At 44.3% G+C, this 27,637-nt stretch overlaps 5 protein-coding genes across 5 annotated transcripts in view; 2 read left to right on the top strand and 3 right to left on the bottom strand.

The window, feature by feature from the left end:
• Positions 1 to 3,454, bottom strand: part of LOC134195422 (zinc finger protein 862-like) — a 6,253-nt gene extending 2,799 nt beyond the window's left edge. The window contains exons 1-2 of the mRNA XM_062664446.1: positions 261 to 3,454; positions 4 to 197 (exon numbers count right to left, since the gene is read on the bottom strand). Of these exons, the coding sequence (XP_062520430.1) occupies positions 4 to 197; positions 261 to 2,961 (2,895 nt within the window). The 5' untranslated portion in view covers positions 2,962 to 3,454. The remainder of the gene's footprint in view (positions 1 to 3; positions 198 to 260) is intronic.
• Positions 3,455 to 4,093: 639 nt separating this feature from the next.
• Positions 4,094 to 5,165, top strand: LOC134195421 (uncharacterized; the record flags this gene model as incomplete). Its single annotated transcript, XM_062664445.1, has 1 exon — positions 4,094 to 5,165. A coding segment is annotated over one exon (945 nt), but the record flags the coding sequence as incomplete, so codon positions are not given.
• Positions 5,166 to 5,225: 60 nt separating this feature from the next.
• Positions 5,226 to 6,152, bottom strand: LOC134195420 (uncharacterized). Its single transcript, XM_062664444.1, has one exon. It carries the CDS (start codon positions 6,150 to 6,152, stop codon positions 5,226 to 5,228), a length of 927 nt encoding a protein of 308 aa, XP_062520428.1.
• A 6,357-nt stretch (positions 6,153 to 12,509) lies between these two features.
• On the top strand, positions 12,510 to 13,139 carry LOC134195419 (uncharacterized). The gene has a single exon (XM_062664443.1). The coding sequence runs from the start codon at positions 12,510 to 12,512 to the stop codon at positions 13,137 to 13,139; it is 630 nt and encodes a 209-aa protein (XP_062520427.1).
• An 11,615-nt stretch (positions 13,140 to 24,754) lies between these two features.
• Positions 24,755 to 26,791, bottom strand: LOC134195770 (G2/M phase-specific E3 ubiquitin-protein ligase-like). The gene is made up of 5 exons (XM_062664848.1): positions 26,735 to 26,791; positions 25,979 to 26,387; positions 25,629 to 25,920; positions 25,377 to 25,490; positions 24,755 to 25,316 (listed from the first exon to the last, which is right to left on the bottom strand). Exons 2-5 carry the CDS (start codon positions 26,039 to 26,041, stop codon positions 25,048 to 25,050), a joined length of 738 nt encoding a protein of 245 aa, XP_062520832.1. The 5' UTR covers positions 26,042 to 26,387; positions 26,735 to 26,791; the 3' UTR covers positions 24,755 to 25,047.
• Positions 26,792 to 27,637: the final 846 nt, after the last annotated feature.

Below are 27,637 nucleotides of genomic sequence, written 5' to 3'. Positions count from 1 at the left end.
AACAATAGCAAGAAGAGCACCGTTTTCGCCGTGAGAATGGCTGTCAAAAAAAACTGTAAGTCCACGGTCTACTGCTACAGCAAAAGAAAACGGATGAATCACTAGCACGCCTGCAGAACGACCATTTACGTTGCACTCTGCCTGTGATTGAAGGTTGTCAAAAATTTCATGACACTGTTCAGGCGTTATAAAGAAGTCTTGACAGATTGAAACCCCTATTGCAGGTTTGAGGTTGACGACTTCACTGCACGAGTACATACCTGTTAGTCCTAATCGATCGTACATCTTGTTTCCTTCCATCATGCAGTTGCACATCATTGACTGAAGGTGAGAGCAATTGCCACACAATGCTGATTCGGTTGAAATGAGTTCCTTGCAAAACAAGGCACAAATTATTGTGCACGCGTTTGAACCATTTCTACCGTCTATACGACTCTGACATTGATGGCGTGGAAGCAAAACCACTTGCCGTCCAAATTGTTCATCAGTTACATCCGAAGGGATTGTACTGCAAGGAACAGATGCAGCAGGAACAGCAGCTGATACTGTAATGCTAGTTGGAAGTGTGCGGTGTTGTTTATTTTCCTTCAGTAACAACGGTGATGGTGATTGCTCTGAAGACGCTACGCTGGAAAAGAATGTTTTGATTGTTTTCTGCTTTGCAAGTGTCACAGGTGATGAAGTAGGAACCAATGATGAGACAGTAGGCACGGCAGAACTGGTACTGCCAGGTGGTAGGGGGTCAGTGAGTATTTCCCCAAGGGGACTTGGAGCAGGTGAACCAGTGGTAGCCGAAATTGGAACAAGCATTGAACTGCTAGAACACGACTTTGTTACAGAATGTTGAGACGCTGCTGGTACAGACACCGGTGTGTAGCTTTTAGAGGGTACCCGCCTTGTCTTTTTCCCGTGCCACTTCCGCAGAGCAGTCTGAAACGGAAATTCTGCTGCTGGAGGACCATCAACAGATATCTGCATCAATCGATTGAGAGTAGCATACTGTAGACGGTTTCGACGAGCATTCTTTATAATTTTGAGCTTGCTAAAATCGCGTTCGCTATCTGCAGTTGACAATGGTATAGCTAAACCCCAATCAGCAACACTGAGAAGGTTTGGTAGGTCCCATGAATAATGTCGATGAAGTGTGGCTATTAGCTCGGCACTAGCTTTGCACTGATGAAATCGTGTGTCTGCTCTGATGACAGATTTTGCATGTACCCATTCCACTCTGGTATCCGCAGAATCTACAAGTGGCCTAACAATTTCCTTAACACCGTCAACACTAACTTGGTGAGGTTGACCGAGTAAGTTTAATAAAACTTCCAAATGATCGTTGCCAAAAGAAGACACGTCTGACATTGACATTTCAATAATTGCTACAGGATCAAATATGCTTAATGCTGCAAGCAACGGCATTGCAGGAAATCGGTCTCTCAAACCTTGCTCAAGTTTATCAAAATAAGTATTTCGAACTGTTTCTCTCCATCTGCGTCTCTTAAGATCTAAGTCTCGGATCGTAAGATTTGCAGACTCCAGAAACTGTTCAAGTTGTTGCTCGTTAGACCCTGGCATTATTCGGAGCTGCTCTACGGATGCCATAGCTACATCTAGTGCTGGCTGCAAATCGCTAAAGTTGAAACTGGATTTTTGAAACACTTTCGAAAGCCGAGTCAGGTGAGGTAGCAAATCTTGAAGCATTAGCAAGGAAGCAACAAACTCTACCTTTGAGATATGAGCAAGGTATGCCTTTGCAGCAGCGTCTTTTCTTTCAGAGGCTTCGCGGCTAAGAGCTACTATCAATGCTGGGAAACAGTTTACAAAGGCTTTTACTGCAGCCTCATGCGACAACCACCGTACAAACTTGGGTTCTTTAAGGTAAGTCTCAGTTTTGTCAAACAGTACCTGTACAGCATGCAGAGCTGCTTCTCTCACTGGCGAGTTATGAAAAAAGCGAAATACTCCTCCCAGCGTTGGCTGGAATACGTTATTTAAGTAGGGGACGTCTTTGCACGCGTCAGATACTGCTAAGGCCTCACGGTGACAAACGCAGTGCACATGCACAAGATGTGGATTGACTGCTTTCATTCGGCTGGCAACGCCACTGTGGCGGCCAGTAAAATTGCTTGCTCCGTCTGTGCCAAAGTGCAGACGACGGAGGTTGACTCCACGGTCTTCACACCACTCACATATTGCATTGGTCAAAGTGTAGGCAGTAGTGTTAGGTACGGGTTGGAAAGTACCAAAACGAGACCTAACTACACCATCACAAACAATGCGAAGGTGTAAGTCAAGCTGACAGATATTGCTAACATCAGTTGTCTCATCTGCCATGACTCCCACAAATGCAGATCGCTGAATAAGAGACGATGTTTCATCATGAACTACTTCAGCGAGAGCTTCCAGAAATTCTCCTAGTATTTGGTCACTGTCGTAGTGTGCATTTTTACCCAGTCTGATAGCGGAGAGATCAACACCAACCTGGCCTAGTAGCTCTTTCAAACTATGCCATTTCCTCAAAGCAATATCTTCCTTTGCTATCCAGTACAGAGCTTGCAGGCATTTCAACATTGCAGCATCCTGTTGCTTGTTTTTGTTTCGGATGTGCTGTATCTGCATTCCTTGAATGCCACCACTTTCAGCTACACGTGCAGCTTGTTTGCTGTGACCAATAGCTTGCTTGTGTAGCCAAGACTCCTCGTGCTCCTTTACTGCGTCTAGCTTCAGTCGAGTACAGCCTCTAGTAGACCATGCTCCCCTGTTGTGTCCTCCAGGTAACATTGTTTTATCGTACCGCTGGCAACACACTTTACAGAACAATTTTGGCAGTGAACCATCTTCACCTAGCCGGTAGGTCAGCCACGACCGAGTACTTGCCCATGTTGTGTAGCTAGCCGGCATGCCAGATGGCAATTTCACCTTCTTTGCAGGAGGTCCACTATCTGCTGTTGAGGCTAGATCCATACCTTCAGTATCCAGGATGCGCAGTAAGGATTTTAGTGTCACCGTATGTGAAACATGCAGCGTCACTGTATGTGACACATGCAGCCATTACTAGTACAGAAACTTCAACTATAGGTTATATAGCTATTCAGATGTACCATGACACCTTATATACAAGGCCCTAGTAAAGAAATGAGTTACAACATTCTTGTAAGAGAAGGTGCAGGTGTACATGTGGATGTGCAGGTGTCTTTTGCAAAATGGCATTCCTATCTTGATAGCCTGTTGGTGCACACGTGCCAATGGCAAGGTGAGAATGCAATTAACATGTGATACAGGTACCCTACTGACATGTAGCTGTTTAGCTTTCACAGCAGGCTGTCTCCACAACCATAGTCCCTTCTTCTTACTTGGCAATAATTGTAATCCATCCAACCGGCAAAATCAGCTATATTTACCTTCCCAACCGGCATTTTTCCTTCCCAACCGGCAAAATGCAGGCACTGCCGCCTCTGGCGAGAACACTGCATAAGGGGCTGAGGTGAGGGCTAATAGTCCGTTCACACTAGCACGTCTTCGAAGCCGAGCCGAGCCAGCCCGGGCCAGCTCGGGCCAGAGACTCGAGCCAGCCCCCGTTCACACTGCTTGTGGCGTTAGCGGCTAGCCCGATTAGTAGGCGTGTGTTTTGGCACGCGCGCTACCTTAATATAATTACCTTAGATAGCTCAAACTGCACGCGCTAGTACCGTACTAAGTGCTATGGATCGACAACAAGCTGTGCGCCTTTTCTTCTCCCTCGTGGTTCGTCAGTCAAACGCAGAAATGCATATGGTGTCTACGAGAAGAGCGTCAAGCAGGAGAAGATGTCGCATCCACCCTTCATTTCTTCGTCGGCAGCTGCAGCGGCGGGAAACCTGGACTACTTTAGCGTTGCTTTTAGTTCTGGTCAACTCTGCTTCTCCAGAACGACAGATATGGAGCTACCCCAGGTAATGAGTATCCAAATAATTGTAAGCTGTCATAACTCTCAATTGATTGATTTCTGGATGCGTATAGGTCAAGTGACTGGTGGGACTTTGTCGTGCAGAGGACATTCTCTGCACGTGACTGGAAAGAAAATTTTAGAATGTGTAGAGAGACGTTTTTGTATTTGTGTGAGAAGTTGAGGCACGAGATAGAACCTGAGGTGACACATTTAAGAGCCTCAATCTGCATTGAGAAGCGAGTCGCAGTCACAGTCTGGTACTTGGCAACAAACGTGGAGTACCGTACAATATCCCACCTGTTTGGCATTGGCAGATCAACTGTCTGCTCCATTGTTCACAGTACGTGTCGAGCTATCGTTCATTGTCTTATGTCTGGTTACATCACGTTTCCTACTGGAGAAATGCTAACAGATGTAGTAAAGGGATTTTCCCAGTCCTTCAATTTTCCCCAGTGTGCAGGAGCAATTGATGGATGTCACATTCCAGTTTCTCCACCAGCGCTCAATCACACCGACTACTATAACAGAAAGGGATGGTACTCCGTGATTTTACAGGCTGTTGTAGATCATAAATATCTGTTTCGGGATATAAATGTTGGCTGGCCAGGGAGTGTGCACGATGCAAGGGTCTTGGCCAATTCCTCTATATTTCAGAACGCAGAAAGTGGATTGATATTGAATGAACAGCAGAAAGAAATTGAAGGGTGCACCATACCTGTGTTTCTTGTTGGTGATTCTGCTTATCCCCTGAAGAATTGGCTCCTTAAACCGTTTCCACATAATGACCACCTGACTGACGAAAAGAAGAACTTTAACTATCGAATTTCAAAAGCTAGAATAGTTGTGGAGAATGCGTTTGGTCGCCTGAAAGCTCGATGGAGGCGTTTAATGAAAAAGAACGACATGCAAATTAGGCATGTCCAGCATGTTATAGCTGCCTGCTGTGTCCTCCATAATGTGTGTGAAATACATGGGGATTCATTTGATGATGACTGGATGGAAGAGACTGATTTGCAACTTCAACATGCTGAAACGCACACTGTCAGAGATACTGTCAATGATCGTACAGCAGCAATTCGAGAGACTCTAGTTTCACACTTGGCAAATAGTTAATTAATTAATTAGTGAAGTAGGTGTGATGTGGTCTTCCAATCTATTTTCTCGAATTTAACTTCACTGAACACTGTAACTTGATTGAACTGTCTGTCTGTCTGTTTCTCTCGCTGTCCGTCTGTCTGTATTTGAGGTCAAGAATCTCAGTAATATCATTAATTAACAAAGAACAACTGAAAAGTCAGATCTATTCTTGTTGGGAAGGCCTGTAAGGACCACTGTCTTCCAGCAAATTGGAAAAGCCCCAGGGTTGAGTGAACTGGCCTGAGTGTTGGGTGAATTGACCTGATGGTTGGTTTCCAAACCCTACCATCATCTGCATCATTTGCAGCTGAAACTCCCTTTCTTCCCTTCTTCTTCTCTCTTCGTACTGTCTTCCCTCCCTTCTTTTTCTCTCGGCATACTCTCTTTCTTCTCTCAATCTTGCATCCTCAAGCTTCAGTCGTTTCTCTTCTAAATCGATTAGAAGTACTGAGTCTGCCTCTCTAATTTCTTTCATGCCAGCCATTATTGTCTGCATCATGTCTTTCATTCTATCTCTAGTCTTGCCTTGCCCCTCCCGTGCTCTCTTCGTTCCGTTTCTCTTTTGCTTTGCAGCTGTGGGTGTATTGGCAACAGGAGAAGACGGACATACTGAGCTTGTTGGGGTAGATCTACTTGTAGTCCCTGTTGAGGAACAATTACTGAGGGCAAGTTCTCCCACGCAGCTGTCATCACCGTAGTCATCGAGCTCAATACCTTGACTGTCACTTGCATCGCTGTCTACAGCTGTAACGTCGGTATGCGCAGGATTATTCGTACTCTCAAGCACAATAGGCGGGCAAGTCGCTGGCTTATGACCTAAAATGGCGTCCATTGCCTCAAAAATCCTACTTGAGCGGCGTGCTCTCCCACTCTCATTGTTGTTGTCCTTTACTTTTCTATAGTCGGTCTTCAATTTTTTGATCTTCTCTCGACACTGCGTGCCTGACCGGTTGTATCCTTCTTCCTGCATACGCGCTGCAAGCTTTGCGTACACTTCTTTATTGCGCGCACAACCTTCAATTTGAACTTGTACACTCTCTTCCCCCCAAAGATCAATCAAAAGAAGGGTTTCTTGTTCTGTCCACGCCATAGTGATGTATAATAGCTAGATTGACACTTTACGCTCATCCTAAAAGAATGCAATTGATATGCATGCTTACCGTCTGCCGCCTGCTGTAGCGTCCAGCCCAGCCCCGTTACCGTTCACACTACATAAACGAGCGGAGCCGAGCGGAGCCGAGCCGAGCTGGCCCGGCAAGTTGGGGTGGGCCAGCTCAGCCCGGCTCGGCTCGGCACGGCACGGCTCGGCCCACGTTCACACTACACCTTTCAACCGAGCTGGCCCGGGTCAGCCCGGGCTGGCCCGCTTAAAAACGCTAGTGTGAACGGGCTATAAGTGCTCAAAATATTCCATAAATAAGTTAGCGACGATAGGTGATACTGGTGATCCCATAGCTGCCTTCTTTCTGTTCGTAGAATAGATCCTTGTAGCTAAAATAGGTAGATGTGAGGCATGTATTGAGTAATAATATGACGTCGTCTGGGCATAGAGATGTTCTCTCCTGAAGACTGTTGTCCTGTTGTAAGATAGATTTATTAACATCTGAAGCTTCATCAATAGGTACATTAGTGAAACGAGAAGAAATATTAAAACTAACCATGACTTCATCACGATCAATAATGAAATCCTTCATTGATGGTACAAAATCCCTCGAGTTCTTTATATGATGAGTAGTTTGGCCAGTCAATGGAGAGATGATGGAAGAGATATACTTGGAGAGTTCATAGGAAGGTGAGTTGATACAGGATACGATGGGTCTAAGTGGTGTGGAGGGTTTGTGGATCTTGGGAAGTCCGTAGATACGTGGAGGTTGACATCCAGAAGGTCGTAGTCTGTAGTAAAGTTATTTAGAAAGTTTGAATTGTTTATGCAAGCACTTTTTTTTAACTCTTGTACCATTCGCTCTACCTGTCCATTAGCTGCAGGATGGTAGGGTGGAGTCAGTTGATGCTTGATTCCATTGGCCTGCATAAACTCCTTGAAGTCTTGTGCCCTAAACTGAGGTCCGTTGTCGGTTACAAGTCGCTGTGGCAATCCATGACAAGAAAAGCTTCTTCGCATAGCTTCAATTGTCTGCCCTGTAGTAGCATGTATACCCAGTTCGTGGACTTCCGGCCATTTAGAGAAGGCATCTACAATAAGTAAATACTGCTTCCCCGCAAATTCTGCAAAATCTGCATGGACACGTTCCCATGGTGATGTTGAGTAGATCCAGGGATGTGAGGGTTTAGTAGTACTTGGTCTACTCTTCTGGTTTTGACACTGTTCACATGATCTTGCCAAATCTTCTATATCCCTGTCCAGGTTTGACCACCACACATAACTTCTGGCTAAGGCCTTTATTTTGCTTGTTCCTAGATGACCCTCATGTATCTGCGCTAATACGGTCTTTCTCAATTCCTCTGGGATGATAACTCTGCTGCCCCACTATAAGCAGCCTCCTTCAATCGATAACTCATTGGCACGTTTAGCAAATGGTTGTAAGGATTGGTCCACATCTCTGGTAGTTCATCCGTATCGAGTATATTGATATGCTCTCCTTTGTCACCACATTCAATTGGGTTGCCTTTGCAATCTCTTTGGCAGTCATGGGCAATGGTTCACAAGAATCCACTCCAAAGCTTTGTTCATTTGGATCAATCACTTCTACTGGTATAGGAAGTCGAGACAATACATCAGCTTCCTTGTTATCCTGCCCTGCCCTGTATTCTAGCTCATAGCTGTACGCACTGAATATGACTGCCCATCGCTGCAGTCGTGCAGCTGCTAACGTATGAACTCCTTTCTTAGCTCCTAGAATCCTCAGTAGCGGTCGATGATCGGTTACTAGCGTAAATTTCCTTCCCATCGGGTATTTATGGAAGTGTCTTACTCCGTAAATCAAGGCTAGGGCCTCCTTTTCTAAATGAGCATAATTCTTCTACCACGATGGGTGCTGCCCATTCACTCTTCTCTACTGGTTTCAGGATACCTTCCTTCCGCATCCATTCGAGTTCAGCATCGACCATAAAATGCAAGGCATATGGAATCGGTCTGGGTAGATGAGACTTTGGTTTGGCATCCGTATTCAACATAATGTTGGCCTGATATCCAACCAATGTACCTACCCCAGTGCCAAACAACTGTGGAAAGGTTTCCACTGGGTCTATTGCCTGAAATTTCTGTATAGTGAAGATGGAATCTCAATCTAGTTTAAAATGTTTCAACCAGTCTCTACCTAGGATGGCGGGCTTGTTCTTCACTTTACCACATGAAACTTTACATTTACTTGCTGTCCTTTATATCTTACAGGAACTTCCGCTTCTCCTTGCACGTTCAAGAGCTGTCCATTGTACTCGTGCAATCTTGCGGTAGTTGGGCGCAACTGTATATATTTGAAGTACTTCTGATATTTACTAGTGGGATAACCGTAACTGTTGCTCCGGTATCGATTTCTAACTCTATCTGTCTTCCAGCCACGTCCATTTCCACTGTGACACCTCTCTTGTCCGAGATACTATAAACAACACTAAGCGATTCCTCGTCTACGTGATGGGTAGCTCGGGGCTTCCCCTTTCCACGTTTTGCGTCTTTGGAATCTCTACTCTGCATTCTCTTCCGGCATACTCGACTAATATGCCCCTGTCCCTTGCAAAAATGGGACGTTTGTGTCTTAATCTACAATTCTTTGGCATATGCCCTTTCGTTCCGCATCGGTGACATGCTTGTTCGCCACCACTTCCGTGTTTTGTGGTTTTCGTATTGACACCTGTTGTGTCTTTCCGAACAATGTACGCGATCTCAGACTTCAGAGTGGGCGGACCTTGTGGCGCACACCCACGAAAAACCCTAACCTCCTGTCTCGCTGCTTCGAATGCCTGTGATATTTGCAAAGTCCTCTCTAAATGTAAGATCTGCCGCTGCCAACACTTTCCCTTGTAGTGCTTCACTATTCAACCCACATACGAGTTGATCGCGTAGCGCGGTTTGTAAATACTCCCCAAACTCGCAGTCCTTCGCTAACTGACGCAGCTCAGACAAATACACAGCGATTGACTCACATTCTCGCTGTTGTCTTTTTGAAGAACTTGAATCGCTCCGCTATGACGACTACTTTGGGCTGGTAGTGCCTCTTTAGCACGTCAATCAGCGCCTCCAACTCGAGATCTTGCGGAAGTCGCGGTCTTACTACGTTCTTCAATAGGGTGTAGGTCGTCCCTCCGATGCTCGTCAAGAACACGGCCTTCTGTTTGTCTCCATCTTCGATCGAGTTAGCTGTACAATACAAGAAGAACCTCTCTTTATAGTCCTCTACGGTGTCAATTCCTGGGCTGAACTCCGTCAACGTCCATGATAACTTGCAGCAGCCATACGGTCGTGTGTTTACTCTGATAGTTCGAACTCCTATCGTTCAATGGCAATCTCTTGTCGCAACTGTATCGGTGCTCCTCAGTGTCGTACCGATCTTCTTGTGGCTACGTGCTCTTCGCCACTCTCCGAGTATATCCTCGTCGCCAATTGTTGTATAGCTCACCAGCCGTAATACTACTCCGCTGTAGTCTAGGCTAAGTATATCGCGTATACCGACTCAGTGAACCGGTTATACCAGAATCTATTCTGCTGTAATGCGTGTGGAGCAGTGCCAACCCAGCTAAACGTTCTTGGGCCATTGTGCTTCTTGGGTAAGTTTTCAGACGCCAGAGTGCACTAATGCTACTCACAGGTGCACGTCGTTACCGGCTGAGTGCAGATTAATAACAGCAAATGGCGAATCTAGGTAACAAGCATGCCACTTGAGAAATGTAGAGCTTCTGTTGGTGTTCGAGGAACATCATGTCGGCTGCATATGCCGACAGCACAGTGCCAGACATCCAGGTTCGCCCGAATCGTTCCATAACGAAATTTACCTGATGATAGTTCAGCCCCATACTCTTTTGCTACCTCCAAAGCATTACGTCTGGACGACTTTGGACTTCTATTGAATAGTGATGGGTCTAACGACATATCTTTTCACTGCTGAGCTATGTTGTGTTGTAAAGCGTTGTTTCACGTGGCTGATGACTTCATCCAACGACCTGATAGCCGCGATCAACTTTTAGTACTGGCACGGTGACGCAAACAGTAAGTTAGAGCGGTGTGTTTGCCTACTACAAGTACGAGGAGCACATTCAGACACACCAACCTGTATACGAAACAATAGAAAAGTTCGATTTATATATCTACGACTGTAGAAGACGTGCAAACTGTAGTAACGTAGACTGTATATCGAATAACTGTATTACAACTACCTGCACAACGCATGCATGCGCAACACTACACCACCCTTCCCCCTAAAAATAAAAGGGAGGAAAACTTCACTAGAGACTAATAATCGTGAACCAACACAACTCAACAATGCAAAAAACAACTATAAGTCAAGTCTCTCAGGCGGTCGGGATACTCTGATGGACCGACGTAAGGCGAATGTTGCAATAGGACTAACTGGATTCCTTTCGAGAATTGAGGTGATCGCAGTAGACGAGTTACTGTCTGCCGTTGTTTCTGCTGAGTCTGAGGCGACTCTGGTGCCTTCCGAAAAATCCGTGGTTGTGGATGATGCAGCCATAGGAGTAACCGAGGTTTTTTGATCGATGACCGACGTAGAAAGTGAGTTTCCAGTAGGAGCTGTAGACGGTGAGTTGATCCCGACGACGGGCAACAGACGGGGAAGGCACCAGAGAGTCCGCTGTATTGGTAGAACTAGTAGTCGAGCTAGGGCAATGTACCAGTTGGTCGGTGTGGCGTTTCCACGTCAGTTGCGTATCAGGTAGATAGACCTCATACGTCAGTGGGCCCAATACTTGCGTAATAGTTCTTCGGACCACTGGGCCTGATTTGTGCGATAGTCTTGAGCCAAAACCGTATCCCCAACCGCAAACCTCCGCACAGGCTGGCTATTGTCATGAGAAAAACATTGAGATTGTTGATGACGGGAGATCACGTCTGTAAGACTTGGATGGACGAGATCTAACCTTGTCCGGATAGATCGATGCATTAACAAGGTGCATGGAGCTTGGCCTGTCGCTGAATGACGAGTGGTTCGATAACTGAGGAGGAAATTTGCTAGTTTGTGCTTTAATGGTACTGTTGACTTGTCCTTCTGGAGAGCCCTCTTGAATTTTCTGTACCGCTTTCTCAGCTGGTCCGTTTGACGAGGGGTGAAAAAGTGGTGTGCGGATATGATAGACGCCGTTTTGTTGAAGGCATATGCGTTACCTCTAGCCATTTTGAATGCTCATCAGTGAGGAGCAGGAAATGAGTATTATTGATCTCAGCGAAGTCAATGTGAACACGATACCAAGGGGTAGCTGGCCACTTCCAGTGATGTAATGGTGCTGAAGCTGGCATATCCTGATGTTCTTTGCAGCTGGCACCAACGTGTTGCGCGTGCAGCTCTTCCAGTAACCGTTCACGAAAACCGACAGGTATAATTACTCTTGTGCCCCATAGTAAGCAATCCTGTGCCACTGACAATTTATATTTCCGGTTCAGGTAAGGCTTGGCGTCTGTATCAGAGCAGTGAGAAGGCCATCCAAATCGGGTCCAGTGCAGAACTGTTGCCAAGGTTGGATCACGACGGGTACCGGTTGCTAACTGTTTTGCTGTGACTGGGAGGTTATCAAAATCCCTGAGGTGAAATGTAGCCTCAGGTTTTTCCTTGGTATTTGATAGGCAGGGAAGCCGCCGCAAAGCATCTGCGGAGGCATGGTCCTTTGAATATTTGAACTCCATGGTGTACGAGTACGAGGTCAAAGTGAGGCCCACCTCTGCAACCGTGCCGCTGCCATGGAGGGTATGCCTTTAGGCCGTGGTCACACTACATTCACATTAGCTTCACATTTTCATTGATATTTCCGTATGCTAATACTAATGTCAATGTGCGGTCACACCTAGCATATTTGTTAGTGTACATTTCACAATGGCGTCACACCGGCGGATAAAAGCTCTCCTGTTCTCGGTCTTGTTAGTGCTTCAGAGTGACAAGGCTGTGTTTGTTGCTGACAACAACATTGGTAGTTTTCGTAAAAGCCGAATTTTTGCCCAGAAGGTGAAGTGTCGCTACCGTAGACCTGCTATTGCTTCTGAATCTACACAGCGTTTGCATATTGTCTTGCACTGTTGAGGAAAATATTGAAGCTAAGGTTGAAGCGTAGATTTTGGTGTGCTCCACGAAGAGCTGGATTTTGGGAGTCGGAAGTGTGCAGATCTTGGCAAGAAGTTGGTAGGATGTACTCTGACTTGGAAGACAGTCAATATGTCGCCTACTTCAGAATGCCAAAGAGTGTTTTCTTTAGTTTGTGGGTTGTACGGCAACTTTCTTCGAAGAAAAGATACTCCAATGCGTGCAGCTATTCCTGTTGAAAACGAATGGCTATTCTTTTGTTCTGGCTTGCACACTCTGTTGCTTTCGTATCCGTTGCTGGTCTTTTCTGTATTGGAAAGTCTACGGCTGTAGCTATCGTTCATAATGGCGTCCACGTCCTGCTTAGACACATGTTTCCTTCAACATTTCTGTTCCCTAAAGGTTCAGAACTTGACCATGGGTTGTGTGATTTTGAAGCTCTATGCCGTCTTCCTCAGTGTGCTGGTGCTCTGGATGGTACGTTTATGCGCATAGAAAAGCCTATAAAGTTTGAAGATTCATATTTCTGCTACAAGCGTTTTCACTCTATCATTATTTTGGCATGTGTCGACGCAAGAGGTATCTTCACATCAGTCAATTCTGGGAGACCGTGGTGTGTAGGTGATTTTTTCACCTACAATCACAGTAGCTTGAAAAGAAATATTGATACTGGAGACTGGCTTCATGTAAGCCATTCAAAAATTATCAACGGACAGGAAATTAGACCCTTTCTAGTTGCTGATTCTGCCTTTTCATTGTCACCAACAGTAATGAAGTGCTCTGATGAAGATCCAGTGAGACCTCACTATGTAAGCTTTAACTACTCTGTCATTCGTATTAGGAGAGTCGTAGAACAAGCATTTGGTCGTTTATAAGGGACGCTGGAGAGTAACTGCACAGAGCAAGCTAAATGACCCTGTATTTGCAAGTGTTGTAGGCACTGTTTGCTGTGGACTTCATAATATTTGTGAGAGATACAAATGTCCTTATGAAGATGACATCTTACCAGATCCCACAGATTTTGAAAATAGTGCTGAAGACGGTGACCCTGATCTTCTTAGAGGTGGAAGAGAGGTCAGGAACGTCATTTCAGAATGGGTTCATGCTCATTATCCTCGATAAGCTGCAAGTTTGGTTTACGTTTCGTTTCTTAAATTCTTACTTGGTTATTCATTGCAGTAAACAAAGTTAATTAAAACAGTAGGTGTAGGTGGATATTCTTGGTGACTATGCAGATTAGATTGGTATATAGTGTGCATTAATTGGTATAACTATGCAGATAAAGTAGTACGCTGTGGTATGTGCTAATTAACCTGTCATATGTTGCAGTATAACTGGAGAACATTAGATAATAAACAACTTCTATAGCACTACTCATCTTTGCTGTCATCAAATAGCCGCTTGAAAAGTTTTGCTTGAAATAGCTGTTGCTGTTGCATCAGTCTGTTGAAACCGCAGTCTTTCCCTTTCCAGACGAGTTTTTGTCTCTTCCTCTCTTTCTTTCATTTCTATTTCAAATTTTTGACGAGACTGCTCTCGTTTCTCTTCAAATTCTTGAAGCATTTGCTGCTGTCGCATTTCGTGTTCAAATTGCTTTCTCTGAGCTTCTTCTTGCTGTACTGCCAAACTCTTTAGGAAAGCAGCCTGTGCAGCCACTGTGCGAGGAGTCTTCTTCTTGTCTCTGCTTTTGTCTTTCTGTTCTTCTTTTATTTTCTTTTTGGCTTGCTGGTGATTGTCGTCATTGTCTTTTGTGTCCTCAGCATAATTACTTGTGGTAGGTGTTGGGGGCGTTACAGGCGTGACATGTCTTGTGTCAGGCGTTACATCGGCAACAGACTGTGCATCGTGACTCTCGACCTGCTCGCTCGAGTCGTTTGCAGTGCCTGGGCCTAGAGAGGGACGATTCCTAAGAACGTCGTAAAACGTCTGGAAATTTGGCCATGCTAGACTCGCAGCTTCTACATCAACAGCGACGTCATCGTCACTGGCAGGGCGCCCTGTTTCCTTCTGGCCTGGAAATTTGTTGTAGAAGCGCCTAGCTTTGGCGACAACGTTGTCTATTTTTGCTAGGGCCTCCTCTGTGCTTACTGAAGCCCTCCAGGTAGCTTATCTTCGACATAAGTATTTAGAATGTCCGCGGCTTTTTGCGCTTTGGCTTTCTTTTTTTAAATCATCGCTTCACTTTAGCGTTGGAGGACGTCCGCCCAAACCTCGATGAGTTTTCGTTCGGCTCCCTCAGGCCACTGAACCTTCTGCTTTCGCTTTCTCTCGCCGTGATCTGTCATAGTTGTTGCAAAGATGTAATCCAAGAAGCGAATGCTCGATATGGCTTCGCTGCAGTGCTAGAATATCTTCCTTCCACATGCATGGTAATGTGGAAACAATGGAAATGTAAATGATATTGTGGACTCCCGTCCCCATTGGAATTCTCATCAACATTAGCACCACATTGTCATGTACATTATGACTAGTATAGTGTGACCGATCAAATGGAAATGTAACCTCTAATATAAGAGTAATGTGAATGTAGTGTGACCGCGGCCTTACTGGGGCTAAGAATGGTCATCATTGGTTGGTGGTCTGTGATCAAGACGAAGTGTCTTCCATAGATGTATTGATGAAATTTCTAACGGCATAGATGATAGCTAAAGCTTCTCGCACTAGAATAGTTTCGTTCCGCAAATGTCATGGTGCGCGAGGCAAAAGCAACCGGCCGCTCCTGACCCTGAGGCATAATTTGTGTCAACACAGCACCTATGCCATATGCTGATGCGTCTGCTGCAACCCGTAGTGGCAAACGTCGATCATAGAAAGCCAAAACAGAAGCGCTTGAGAGCATTTTCTTGACTAACTGGAATGCTCGTTCACAAGCCGCTGACCACATCCATTTCTCGCCTTTTTGTAATAAAGCTGGGAGAGACTGTAGGAGAGACGAGAGATTTGGAATGTATCGATTATGGTAGTTCACCATTCCAAGAAATGACTGTAATTGAATGACATTTTCAGGTTGAGGACAGTTTCGGATTGCCTCCACCTTGGTTTCTGAGACGTGTACTCCGTCTTTGTCAATGCGGTGGCTAAGGAATTCTACTGATGGCTGCAGGAAGTGACACTTATCCGGCCGTAGACGAATACCCTGTTCTTCAAACCGGTTCAGTACAGCTTCGAGGTTTAGAAGGTGTAATTCTGTAGTTGCTCCCGTGACTATGATGTCGTCCATATATGCCCCAACTCTCTTCAGGCCCAGCAGAACTTGATCAATAGCTTTCTGGAACTTAGCCGGTGCACAGGCAATGCCGAATGGCATTCGTAGGTAGCGATAAAGGCCTTTGTGGGTATTGATGGTGGTGTATTCCTTAGAGTCCTCCGTTAAAGGCATCTGCTGATAAGCGTGGGATAAATCCAGAATAGAAAATTCCTTTCCATCAGATAATTGATGAAAAAGGTCCTGATGTCGGTAGAGGTACTGGTCTACCTGTATGCATTGGTTCAGAGTAACCTTGTTTGTAATCCTCGCATAATCTGATAGAGCCGTCCTTCTTTTTAGCCCACACCAGTGGGGTTCCCCATTCACTCACATCCACTTTGTCTATGACACCGTCTCGTTGTAATCTGTCCAACTCTTCAACTGCCTCGCGTAGAGCATACGGTACGGATCTGTACTTGCATAACTTTGGCACTGTTCCTGGCTTCAAACTAATGGAGGTTGAAATACGCATGCAACCCAAACCTGGAGCGAATATGGTTTGGTGTTTGTCCAGGATACTCTGAAGAGAAGAACTTGAATCCTAAACAAGGTGGATTCCATACCAGTCCAATCTGATCTGGCTAAGCCAGTTTCGCCCGAGCAAGGCAGGTCCTGATCCTTTCACTACCAACAAGGGAGGGTCTTTTCCTGCTGTTCATATCTCACTTTCACTTGTACTTGTCCTAGAACAGCGACACTTTCTCTAGTGTATGTGCGTAAAGTTCAGCGTACTGGATCTAAGTCATTGGGAATTCCCAGACTCTTCCATTGCTGTAAGGGCATCAGAGATACTGATGCTCCTGTATCAACTTCCATCGTCACTTCTTTTCCTGACAACTGGATTTGTGCTAGTATTGGAGGGGTATATGTGTGCTTGAGAGTTAGTAATCTCCACTCCCTTTCCTCAACAGTTGAATCCGTCTGCTCACTAACGTACTTGGTTTCACCTGTTACAGATGTAGCTGCTGCATGTGCCTGTTTGGGTCTTGAACGACACATTGCAGAAATGTGACTCTTCTTCTTGCAGGAAGCACAAACAGTTTCCTTATGCCAACAGGCGGGCGCCAGGTGGTTTGTATTTCTACAACGGTAGCAAGACTTACCCCTGCGTAGTTGAGTGGGTATATGTCTGATCTCTGCGCGATGAACTCCGTCTTCAACGCTTCCTGCACTCGACTGAACCTGCTGACCCATCATGTCATGCGTGTCTTTAGCAGCTGCTTCCATAGCGATCACAATCTCTACAGCCTTCTTGCAGTCGAGTGTTGCTTCCGATAGTAATCGCTTTTGGATGGCCGCGAAGCTAAGACCGCAAACTAGTTGATCTCTGATGGCGTCATCCAGCTGTGCTCCGAAATCGCAAGTCAGAGCTAGCTTCCGAAGAGTAGCAACGTACGTATTGATCGTCTCCACCGCGCCTTGATTTCTCTTATGAAAACGGAAACGTTTCGCGATGACTAAAGGTTTGGCGCCAAATGCTTTGTCAAGGTTGTCACTATGTCGGTGTAGGACATCTCTGGCGGCTTCTGTGGGGCGACCAGATTCCGCAATAAGCTGTAAGTCGGGCTGCCCATCAAGGCCAGTAACGTTGGGACACGGTTTTCGTCTTTCATCTTGTTTGCTGTCATAAACTGCTCAGCCCGTTCCACGTAAGTGGAGCAGTCTTCGAGAGTAGTATCAAACGCTAAGATGGTACCGATGAACGTAGCCATCATCGTCGCCAATTGTAGTAATGAGACTGTCTATCGAATAACTGTATTACAACTACCTGCACAACGCATGCGCAACACTACACCACACAAACAAATAACGATATACCTTATTTACTATCGATTCAAATAACTCAGGAAATTTTCCTTTGTCGATGACGCTCTGCCACCATCTCGGTATCGTCTGCGTTCCTTGCTTCGTAACTCTAGTGGTAGTCTCGTCTGCCTCGACCACTCTACGGTTGAATTCTTGCCGGCAGATCTGCAGAACAAAAAGGCACAGCATCATCCAATCACGACGAGGAACAGTCGCGATTCAGTCACGCATCAGCTTGTCGAGTCTTTCGTCTGTGTCGGGATCCGGATTCTGGCAGTCGGAAGCAGTTGTAGGGGCCGCAGAACCCCGGTCAAATAAGGCATGGTAAAAGCAAGGCATCCATGGTTTTCCATGGTTCTAGACGTATGTAATGTTTTTTTCGCATCTAGTCTGGTACAGTAAATTCCAGCATGGCACATATGCAACTAGTGAACCAATGTGCAAACATTACCAATCGATTTAACGACGTTTGTATACCTCTCAGACTCGTCAATGGTTATTCCAGCGGCCGAGGATGCTAAAACTGACCGTCTCGAACTAATGCCTATGAGGATTGTGTGGGAACATCTGTGACAGCCGCATAAACTAGCCTGCTGGGCTTATGGTACAGAAAATATTGTACAATTGCTATAATTTGACTTTTCAGCCACACCATGTAGCATATTCTTCTTTTCAGCTTTTGTAATATCGAGAGTATTACAGTGTTCTTTCTTTCCGTATTCGGAACACTTTTCTACTTCTTCAGCTAGCGTGCCACTGTGTCGCAGACAACGACACATAGACGAATTGGTGTGAGACCTTTCTTCGATCTCACTAGAAAGCACCCGACTGCTTCCGCCTCCTTCGAAGAATGAATCTGCAAAATAGACGTGCATCATATGTTGCTGGATTTGTAACTTCTTACCATTTTGATTTCCTGTTTTTCTTAAATGTAGATTTGTATTTAATAATTAAACTAAAGAGACCTTGGATGCCCAGAAGACGTCATTATTTCCCGATGCAAAGTTTACGCTCGAAACGCACCTGAGAAAATTCCGGTAAAGCGGCGTGCTCCAAATATAATCACAGCGGGAAAACATAGATGATTTCGACAACGGTTTTACTAATTTCGCTGGGAATATCGGCGGAATAACGGCAAACTCTACCGGGAAAATTCTGTGGTATTACGCGGATAACGGCGGAATCCTCTCGAGAACTCGTGTGGTATTAGGCCAACGGCAGAATTCACCCGACAACTCGCGTGATATCTGTGGAATAACGGTGGAGTCCTCCTAGTATTCACTTGTAAATTCAACCGATTACCGGTGGGAATAAGCAGTAACAGTGAGCAACAGTAATTTATTGAATACATATATTTATTCTTTTTTCTACTCCAGTCACAAAGCAAATCATACTACATGTATGTCGACTTAAACACTACTGTCTCATATTAAGAAACCTACATTTGTCGCTTAGTGTGGTGATCATTTTCTGGTAGACATTGAGCTGTGTTTCTCTCTCTTGTGAAGGAGACTGCTGCATAACAGCCTCTATAACACCATATTACATGTATATAATCAAGAGAACAAACGCTTAATACAGCCAAATTGGCTACCTCAAATAGCATGAACAAGTTCAGACTCTAGTGGCGTCTTAGCTGCTGATCCTGTAACTGAGGACCTTGCTTGTGTCTTCTTATCTACGGGTACATCTGGAAGAACCTTTCGCAAGTTGTCCTCCGTCTTTAGCCTTGTCCGATACAAGCTTCACTGCCAGATAGGGAGCCGTCACGGCAAAGAGCCGATTCCCAACGTACACCGCTTAAAAACAAAATGTTACAGCGCATACTGTCAGGCTTTACAAATTTAGCCAAGTACCTAACACCTTCGGGTAAGAACTCAATTTTACTATAATAGGTGTCTGTCAAGTATTAGATATTTGAGTATGTACTGTACTATTATTATTACTAGTATGCGTACCCAAAACTAACCATCTGTTCAGTATTACAAATTCTTTACAATGCACATACGTACTCCAGAAGCATCAACAATACCGCTAGACAACGACTCAGTATTTGTGACCATGTCATGAGGATGCTGCTGCTGCTGCTGCTGCTGCTGGAAAAGTGGAGGTGGTGGCTGTTGTCTCTGTTGTTGTGTCTGTACAGCTGGACTGTCATATAAAGAGTTCTTTGTATCATGAGTCGGATGCCACATAAACACAACCTAGTAATGTAGAAGTTTGTTATTATATCCATTGTTGTTCTAACCTTTCTCTGCTTTCTATCAAACAGAAGCACGTTGATTTCCGTTACTTTTTCTGTAAACCTCGTTAAAGTCGTTTTCTGGTCTTGTAGTTCAACCCACAATGGCCAAAGATCATCTTTTCTAGCAGTCTGTAAATAGATGCACAAACTGTCATTTTTAAACTAATAATTATGTCTTCAAGAAATGAAATCAACTTACACTCGTTTAATTGTGGTCAGGAGGTGTAGTCTGGCAATGAGAATGGGAGTACAAGTAACTGCCAGTCACAGCCAAATATGAAAATTGTGTATATTATATACCTCAGTAGCCTAATTTTCTGTTGTGTAGGTGCAACAAGGTATCTATCAAAGCATATTTGAATTAGTAATATTGACACACAATAAGCTAACAAGTATTTGATTTGCTTACGTTGTCCAAATCACTAAAGTTATCCTATAAAACACACAAAGGTGATAAAATTCAAATGATCATCCTTGAACACAATTGAATTAACTTGTAGACTCTTCATAAACTGAACGTCTTCTTTTTCTCCTTTGCAAGTTCTACTTTAGACAACTTGGATTTCTTGCCTTTTCTAATCTTGTGACAAATTCTAAACTTTGCCACAATGTTTGAATGAGTTTCTAACTCTTCACCTACCTGATTCTCCAATGCAAGCTTTCTCTTGCAAGCGACACCACTGCTGGAATCTGTACCTACGGAAACATAAGAAACATTGCTAGCCCACCAACACAGCTATACATCAATGACAATAACTCTGATATTAACAAAACCTAGAAAACTTATGCAACTAATAGAAGGTAGTTAGTATTGTATCACTTTGGCAAACAAAAATCACTAAAAGAACTGACCAAGTTTGGAAGAGGACACATAGAAACCAATTAAACAATGGGCACACACAAAAGCGTACAGTTAAATCTAAGCCAGATCAATGATGAAATTTAATATAACAGCACGTGCGAGTGTGCATGTTTACGTGTGTTCGTGTGTGCAAATTTGGCTGTGCTTTAGTTGATTAATTATGATGTTAGTAGATGATCAAAATGCTTGTTGCGTTACCACTCCAAATAATTGTCATTAGCAGTCACAATTCATGTAATTTACGAACATAGTGAAATTGACTAGCTTTAGATATAAATTGCAAATAGAAGTAGCCATACAAGCAGGCACAATGTGAGGTGAGACATGCAACACGCGCACTGCACATTTGCACTACTAATTATTATAGTCATCCATCTTTGCCATTCCATTCTCCATTCGACCCGATGAACGACGCAAGGAAATCTGTTTTGTGAGGGGGTGCCAGCATTGTAACATCTGTCTTTCAAGGAGAAAGTCTAGATCAGGGAACGTGATCACGCGTTGTTCAGTCAGCTGGTGATACCGCCGTCCAGTTGCATTTTTACTAACCCCATCATCTGTAAACAACACGGAAACGATAGGTTTTGCTGTATAACAGATATATCTAGAGTTGACTCCTTACATTCACAAAGCTTTCAACTAGTTGGTCGGCACTCGGTATCCATCACAATGACAGTACTCAGACCTGCCGTCATGAAGGTCTGGCTAATGGGCGAGCGTCGGCGCATGCACCAAAACTGCGATTTCGTTTCGTGCTGATAGGCAGGGAGGGTTAAAGACTCGGACTCCGACTCACAGGGGTCCACGTAGTGAGACCCTTACCCAAGTACGGAACCAACCACAGCAGGGTGCGTAAACGAGCCACCCAGCGAGAGCGTGATCAGAGCACAACGGCGCGTGGTAACTCTGCGGTGCTACTACAATCTAGGCTCAAGACAACGCAAGTAATAAGTACTATTATATGGCAGGCCAAGCGTTGCAATATTCGATTTTTGCGTAAATATGTTCAATTTTGGCAAAATATATGCGATCATTTGCGGAATGTATTCGATCTTCATGCTATATGTGATGTGCTGTTTGAAATCTAGGCGATTCTTTGTTATTTTTGTGCATTGCGAATATGAAATTTATGCGATTTTGTACGCGTAGATGCAATGTGACTGTGAGATGTACGTGCGATTCTCAAATTTTCCATGCGATGTCTTTGTCAAATATATGCCAAATCTAGGCGATCGTCACACACCTCTATGCGATACGTATGTCAAATAGGCGATCGTCACACACCTCTATGCGATACGTATGTCAAATAGGCGATCATTACACGCCTCTATGCGATGCGCGTGCCAAAATATATGCGATCAGCACACACCTCTATGCGATGCACGTGCCAAAATATATGCGATCATCACACGCCTCTATGCGATGCGCGTGCCAAAATATATGCGGTCAGCACACACCTCTATGCGATGCGCGTGCCAAAATATATGCGATCATCACACGCCTCTATGCGATGCGCGTGCCAAAATATATGCGATCAGCACACACCTCTATGCAATGCACGTGCCAAAATATATGCGATCATCACACGCTTCTAGGCGATGCGCGCGTGTCAAATGTATTCGATCCTCACACGTCTCTACGCGGATGCGCATGCATGTCAAATCTAGACGATCCTCATCTTTGTCTATGCGATACGAAGTCGCTCCGTCTCTCTAGCTAGAAAGCCGGATGTGTGGTTTTGGCCACGTGGTTGTGTTCGCTTCAAAACGGTGTGTGTGTGTGTGTGTGTGTGTGTGTGTGTGCGCGTGCGTGCGTGCGTGCGTGCGTGCGTGTGTGTGTGTGTGTGTGTGTGTGTGTGTGTGTGTGTGTGTGTGTGTGTGTGTGTGTGTGTGTGACAATGGACGAGGCTACGTGTGGGATGTCGGTCGGAAGTTCTACGGCATAAGATATGTAATACGTGGAATTTCTAAGCTCGTGATATTAGAAAATTAAAATTAGAAAATTAAAAATTGGAAAAACACCCGTATAGATTTGCCCGTTTTTAATTTCTAGATATAATTAGTCTTAGCAAATAGTAAAATAGAATTATCTAGATAAGCGTTATTCTAACAACAATTAACGTTCTCATTCAGTAGAACAGCTGACAACTGCAGTCCTAGCAGTGTACAGCAGCGTCATGTTCGTACAAATGACGCCATGAGAAGAACATTTATAGATATCTACTAGAGCAGTGTCCTCGCAGGATCGACGTCGAGCACAATAGCTCAGCCAATATATAGGCGTCCTCTATACGTATGGAAGAGTACTTTGAGTTTCTTCAAGACATACTAGACCGTTGCCGGAACCAGCTGCAATTGTTGCACAATCCTTCTCCTACTGCAGTGTGCGAACTACTGTCGATCCGCCTAGAAGGTGTGTACAGTGTTGATTAAGGACTATGTAACTGTAGAGTGTACGTTTCTAGACTGACTAGCTGTAGCGCCCCTCTAAGGCATCCGGACTACTAACACACTAGGCTTCCGTAATAGTAATCATGCAACATGAGTCTTGATTGCTTTCGTTCTGGTCTGTGTTCATTTTTGGTGCTATAAATACTTCAGTGCAGCACACGATCAGATTGTTCTTACACGCAACTAGTTTCCGTATGTGTGAACCGGGAGCAACATGCAGTAGTAAACTAAAGCAAGTGCTGCAGACTACGTGTATGAATTGTGACTACAGTATAGACTGTTACCCAGTCTCTCTGCTTTTCTCTTTGCCAAATAAGCCAAATGAATAAATGTGTGCTCTGATATTTGCGCGATTAGTTGCGTTTTCCTGATGCATTCAGGAAAGTCAAAATGGTGCACAAAGCTAAATCTTAGCCATAGTCGAGCTTCCCTTTAAAATCTTATAATAACGTATCTAAGACAAGCATTTGAAAATGAACGTACATGATGGTGTCTATAGTGTATACTACTGTCAGGCAGTTATTTTATTAGTTGGTTTGTATGCATTGTAGGAGCTGTCCGCACTCTAGGATTTCTTTTGCAAGAAGGACAGGAAACTTTGCAACCTGAGGCAAGTCAAATACTTTCAGATTTGGAGCACCAGTTTCGTCTTCTTTTGCAGTCCTGGAATCAATTGGTTGGTGTAGATGGCCATCGCTCTTGTTCAACTACCGCAGTGCTAAGGCCGAGAGACAGCTGTCTTGTACAAATTCCTGATTCTGTTAGGGGACGAGGGCGTCCACCAACTCTAATAGATGGCGATCAGATAATTTATCTCCGTGCTTGTGGTTTTACATGGACCAAAATTGCTGAAATGCATCTTGTTAATCGGTCGACAATTTGGCGTCGTTGTCAGGGGTTGGGAATTCCTACCTCTAGGCTATTCATTCAATTTGTCAATTGGTCTTTAATCAGCAATAAATTTTATGTGCTAGAAGTTTTTCCAATATTTCAGACGACAATCTACTTCAAATTGTTAGAGAGATTGCTATAAATCAGCCCCACGTTGGTTCGTCAATAGTAATGGGAATTTTACGGAGCAGAGGAATATATGTTCAAAGGCACAGGTGCAGAAGAGCACTGATGGCTGCAGATCCAATTGCTGCATCATTTCGATGGGGTGCCATTGTGCTTAGAACATACTCGGTCTCGGGACCAAACAGCTTGTGGCACATTGATGGTCACCACTCTCTCATACGGTGGCGTCTTGTTGTTCATGAGGTATTGACGGATATTCTCGAATGATTGTGTACCTTAACGGTTCAGACAACAACAGAGCTGAAACTGTTTTGCGCTTCTTTAACAATGCAACAAGTACATTTGGCTGGCCTTCGAGAGTTAGAGGAGACAAAGGAGGAGAATATTACGAAGTCACCACGACAATGATAGCCAAACGGGGAGAAGGGAGAGGCAGTTTCATTGCTGGTCGCTCAACTCACAACTAAAGAATAGAGCGTTTGTGGCGTGACGTGTTTCGATGTGTTGTTCAGACATTTTATTCACTATTCTACTGGATGGAAGACAATGGGAAATTAGACCCAATGGACGAAAATCATCTGTTTGCCCTTCACTACGTTTATCTACCACGGATTCAACGTTGTTTGTTTGAATTTCAAACATCTTGGAACAATCACCCACTACGAACAGAACATAACTGGACTACACATCAAATCTGGGTGAATGGCATGATACATGCTGAAAATCTTGACCAACTAGCTGTATCTGACTTAAGGTATGGCAACACAGACTGCACAGATCTATTCCATTACGGAATAGACCCGGACGGTCCTGTGGCAACAGATGATGACATATCAAATATTATAGATGTACCGCAAATTTGTCCTTCTTCAGTGGATTACCATCACCTGCAACGGATTGATCCTTTAGCACCTAGTGATAGCTTTGGATTAAATATATATCTGGAAGTTATTAGCATTCTCCAATATCGCTGCAGATCATACATAGTAGGTAAAATGTACTATTGTAGAACATTGCTCTAGTAATGATTTCAGTAACGCAAAGCACTAGTTTCTCTCATATTAAATCTGTTACTTTAACTTTATCTAAGTTTTGAAAGGTACACGGTATCATGCTAGTCTGACTCTGCCTCAAACACACTACTAGTTGTAATAGCTCAAACTTCACCAAAGCCTCCATGGTTAACAAGGCCACAGACTATTCCTTCTTTAAAGGATTGGTAGCAGTCGTGCGCATCAGTTGGCAACATCAGAGTCAAAGTACAAGTAGAGGCGCGAGGTAGGATGCCCGGTGTAAATTCTATAGATGGTGTCAAGCTGAATCCTAGAGGAGGTATGGCTTCAGTGCCGGAGAAGAATGAGAGGACATGGCCTAATGCAATTTCTATAACTCTGCCTTTCTCAATATCATATTTGATACTCTTGCCTGTCAATTCCAACAGATCTCTAGTCAATATTAAATTGAAACACACTGGAATCAACTTACTTTCGCACTCTGTCAAAAAGTCTAAAAAGTTCACAAACGCAGCTTCTTCTTTCTCTCTTATCTCTGCATTATCTTCAGTAAACCGAACTGTTTTGAAGAGCTGTTCAATTTGATCTAAAGCAGCAAATGTAAATTTAGCTAGAAAGCACGTAGCACGTACGTACTGCAAGCCCTTGCGTATGTTTAGCACAGAGCTTTAGACCAAATTGATAAATCAGGTTAAATAATATACTTTCCAGCCACCGTTCTTACTTGCTGTAAGTGTCCGAGAGTTATCTAGGCAAAAGTAGGGCTCGAAGGCTTTTCTGTGTTTAGATATCAAGCTTAGCACGTCTAGAACTTGCAGTCCTTCTTTGAGCTGGTCTAATTCGGCTTTCACCGAAAGAAGGCAATGATGTGTGGCTGCTACTTTGATAAGATTAGTTTTGTCAGCAAATCTGACATTCGACAATGGCTTGTCGTAACCGCAATCGCTTAAAATATCTAGGGCGTCATCTGTGGTCACGATCTCTCTGATTTGTTGGTCTGATGTAGCCGTCTGAATCTGTATCATAGAAAATCATATATAAACAGCAAAACCCCACAAAAGAACAAATATTAACAGTTTCAAGGAGAACTCTAGTAGTAACGTCTGCTACATCCTCAACTTTTACATCAACATCCATAGCGTCTTCTCCCGCTATGTAACTGTAAACGCTAGCTGAAAAAATGGGGAAGCCCGATCCATCTTGAGGCAGACTAAGAGCTATTAGCTGGCCGAATCCAAAGAATTCTTTGTCCTAGAAGTACAGTACAATACTATTTGCCATCGCTTGAGACTGCTGACCAGGTCGGAGTGTAACTTCTAATATTATACGCGCTGGTGTGCCTGCAGTGCATTGATGGAATGTCTTGCAGTTAGGTGTCCACTTTGGCCATGAAGAAGCCGAACAGCTGCACCGTCTGCCACAAGTCTCCAAAACTCCCGTTTGAGTCCCCGGTATCGATTCCAGCCTCACCCAAAAATACCACCTATTCAATATTTATGTCGTCAGTACCTGTTGTCGATGGTGTGTGTGTGTGTGTGTGTGTGTGTGTGTGTGTGTGTGTGTGTGTGTGTGTGTGTGTGTGTGTGTGTGTGTGTGTGCGTGCGTGCGTGCGTGCGTGCGTGCGTGCGTGCGTGTGTGTTCTGGTTTAGAATAGGACGCTGACGCAGAACTGAGCGTCTAACTTCAAAGACACCGCCTGACGCTGGCGGCATTCTTTGATGTTGACGCTGACTCTGACGCTAGGCGTCAGCGTCGACGTATGCATGACGGTACACTGCACATGCATCTATAGTTTGAAAATGACACCGTGTCATGGACAATGTTCTAAACCTTGATGGGTTTTGTAGGATCGAAGGTAGTACGTCTAAGCCACCTCAAAGAATCTTTTTTCTTCGCACGTGAACTGTTTGATAATTGTCACGATTATCTTCGTCTCTCATCTCCAGTCTAGATTGTAATAACGAAACAATGTCTGAAAGAGAAGCCGACTCGCTCAAAGACAATGCAGTAGCTGTTGACATTGCGGCAGAACTGAATACAAGGTCCATACAATGTTAAAACATTGGCAAGGTGATAGGCCTAGCAAAATTTTCCTTACTTGGAATCTAATGGTTCGGCTGTTTCAGTCACACAATTGCTGACGTCTTCATCTATACGACATTAGTAATGACACAATCCTCTGCAGCACTGGTTGTACAGTCATCCTTTTAATATTAATTTAAAAATATTTAATGAAACTCTTCTTCTGTACACGAACATTAGCAGAATACACATTACATTTACGTTTGTCTCTCTATGGTACCCTGTCGATAGAAGTTCGGCATCTGTCAGAGTCTCTCTAGATGACGAACAACAGAATTACTGCTCTTGTAATGAGACAGCACAAGGTATTTCAACGCACGTACCGTTTTGCTGCAGGTGTAGATTTCTGATCACTCAAATCCTGAAAAGCGGGGTTAAATAGTTACATGCTCTTTTAGATAAATATTGGAGTAGATCGATTTATATTCTGTGTGTGCAAGTGTGTGTGTGTGTGTGTGTGTGTGTGTGTGTGTGTGTGTGTGTGTGTGTGTGTGTGTGTGTGTGTGTGTGTGTGTGTGTGTGTGTGTGTGTGTGTGTGTGTGTGTGTGTGTGTGTGTGTGTGTGTGTGTGTGTGTGTGTGTGTGTGTGTGTGTGTGTGTGTGTGTGTGTGTGTGTGTGTGTGTGTGTGTGTGTGTGTGTGTGTGTGTGTGT

The sequence above is a fragment of the Corticium candelabrum genome, chromosome 20, assembly GCF_963422355.1.
Source record: "Corticium candelabrum chromosome 20, ooCorCand1.1, whole genome shotgun sequence".
NCBI classification, from domain to species: domain Eukaryota; kingdom Metazoa; phylum Porifera; class Homoscleromorpha; order Homosclerophorida; family Plakinidae; genus Corticium; species Corticium candelabrum.
The sequence above is the reverse complement of the archived record's forward strand: the minus strand, read 5'-3'. Positions and strand labels throughout refer to the sequence as shown.

Coding starts and splice junctions, on each gene's coding strand:
- LOC134195770 (XM_062664848.1), bottom strand. CDS start 26,041: ATGGATGTTGATGTAAAAGTTGAGGATGTAGCAGACGTTACTACTAGA. Junction 25,491..25,628: donor CTCTCGGACACTTACAGCAA/GTAAGAACGGTG, acceptor TTGCTGCTTTAG/ATCAAATTGAACAGCTCTTC. Junction 25,317..25,376: donor CTTTTTGACAGAGTGCGAAA/GTAAGTTGATTC, acceptor TGGAATTGACAG/GCAAGAGTATCAAATATGAT.
- LOC134195420 (XM_062664444.1), bottom strand. CDS start 6,152: ATGGCGTGGACAGAACAAGAAACCCTTCTTTTGATTGATCTTTGGGGG.
- LOC134195419 (XM_062664443.1), top strand. CDS start 12,510: ATGGCTATTCTTTTGTTCTGGCTTGCACACTCTGTTGCTTTCGTATCC.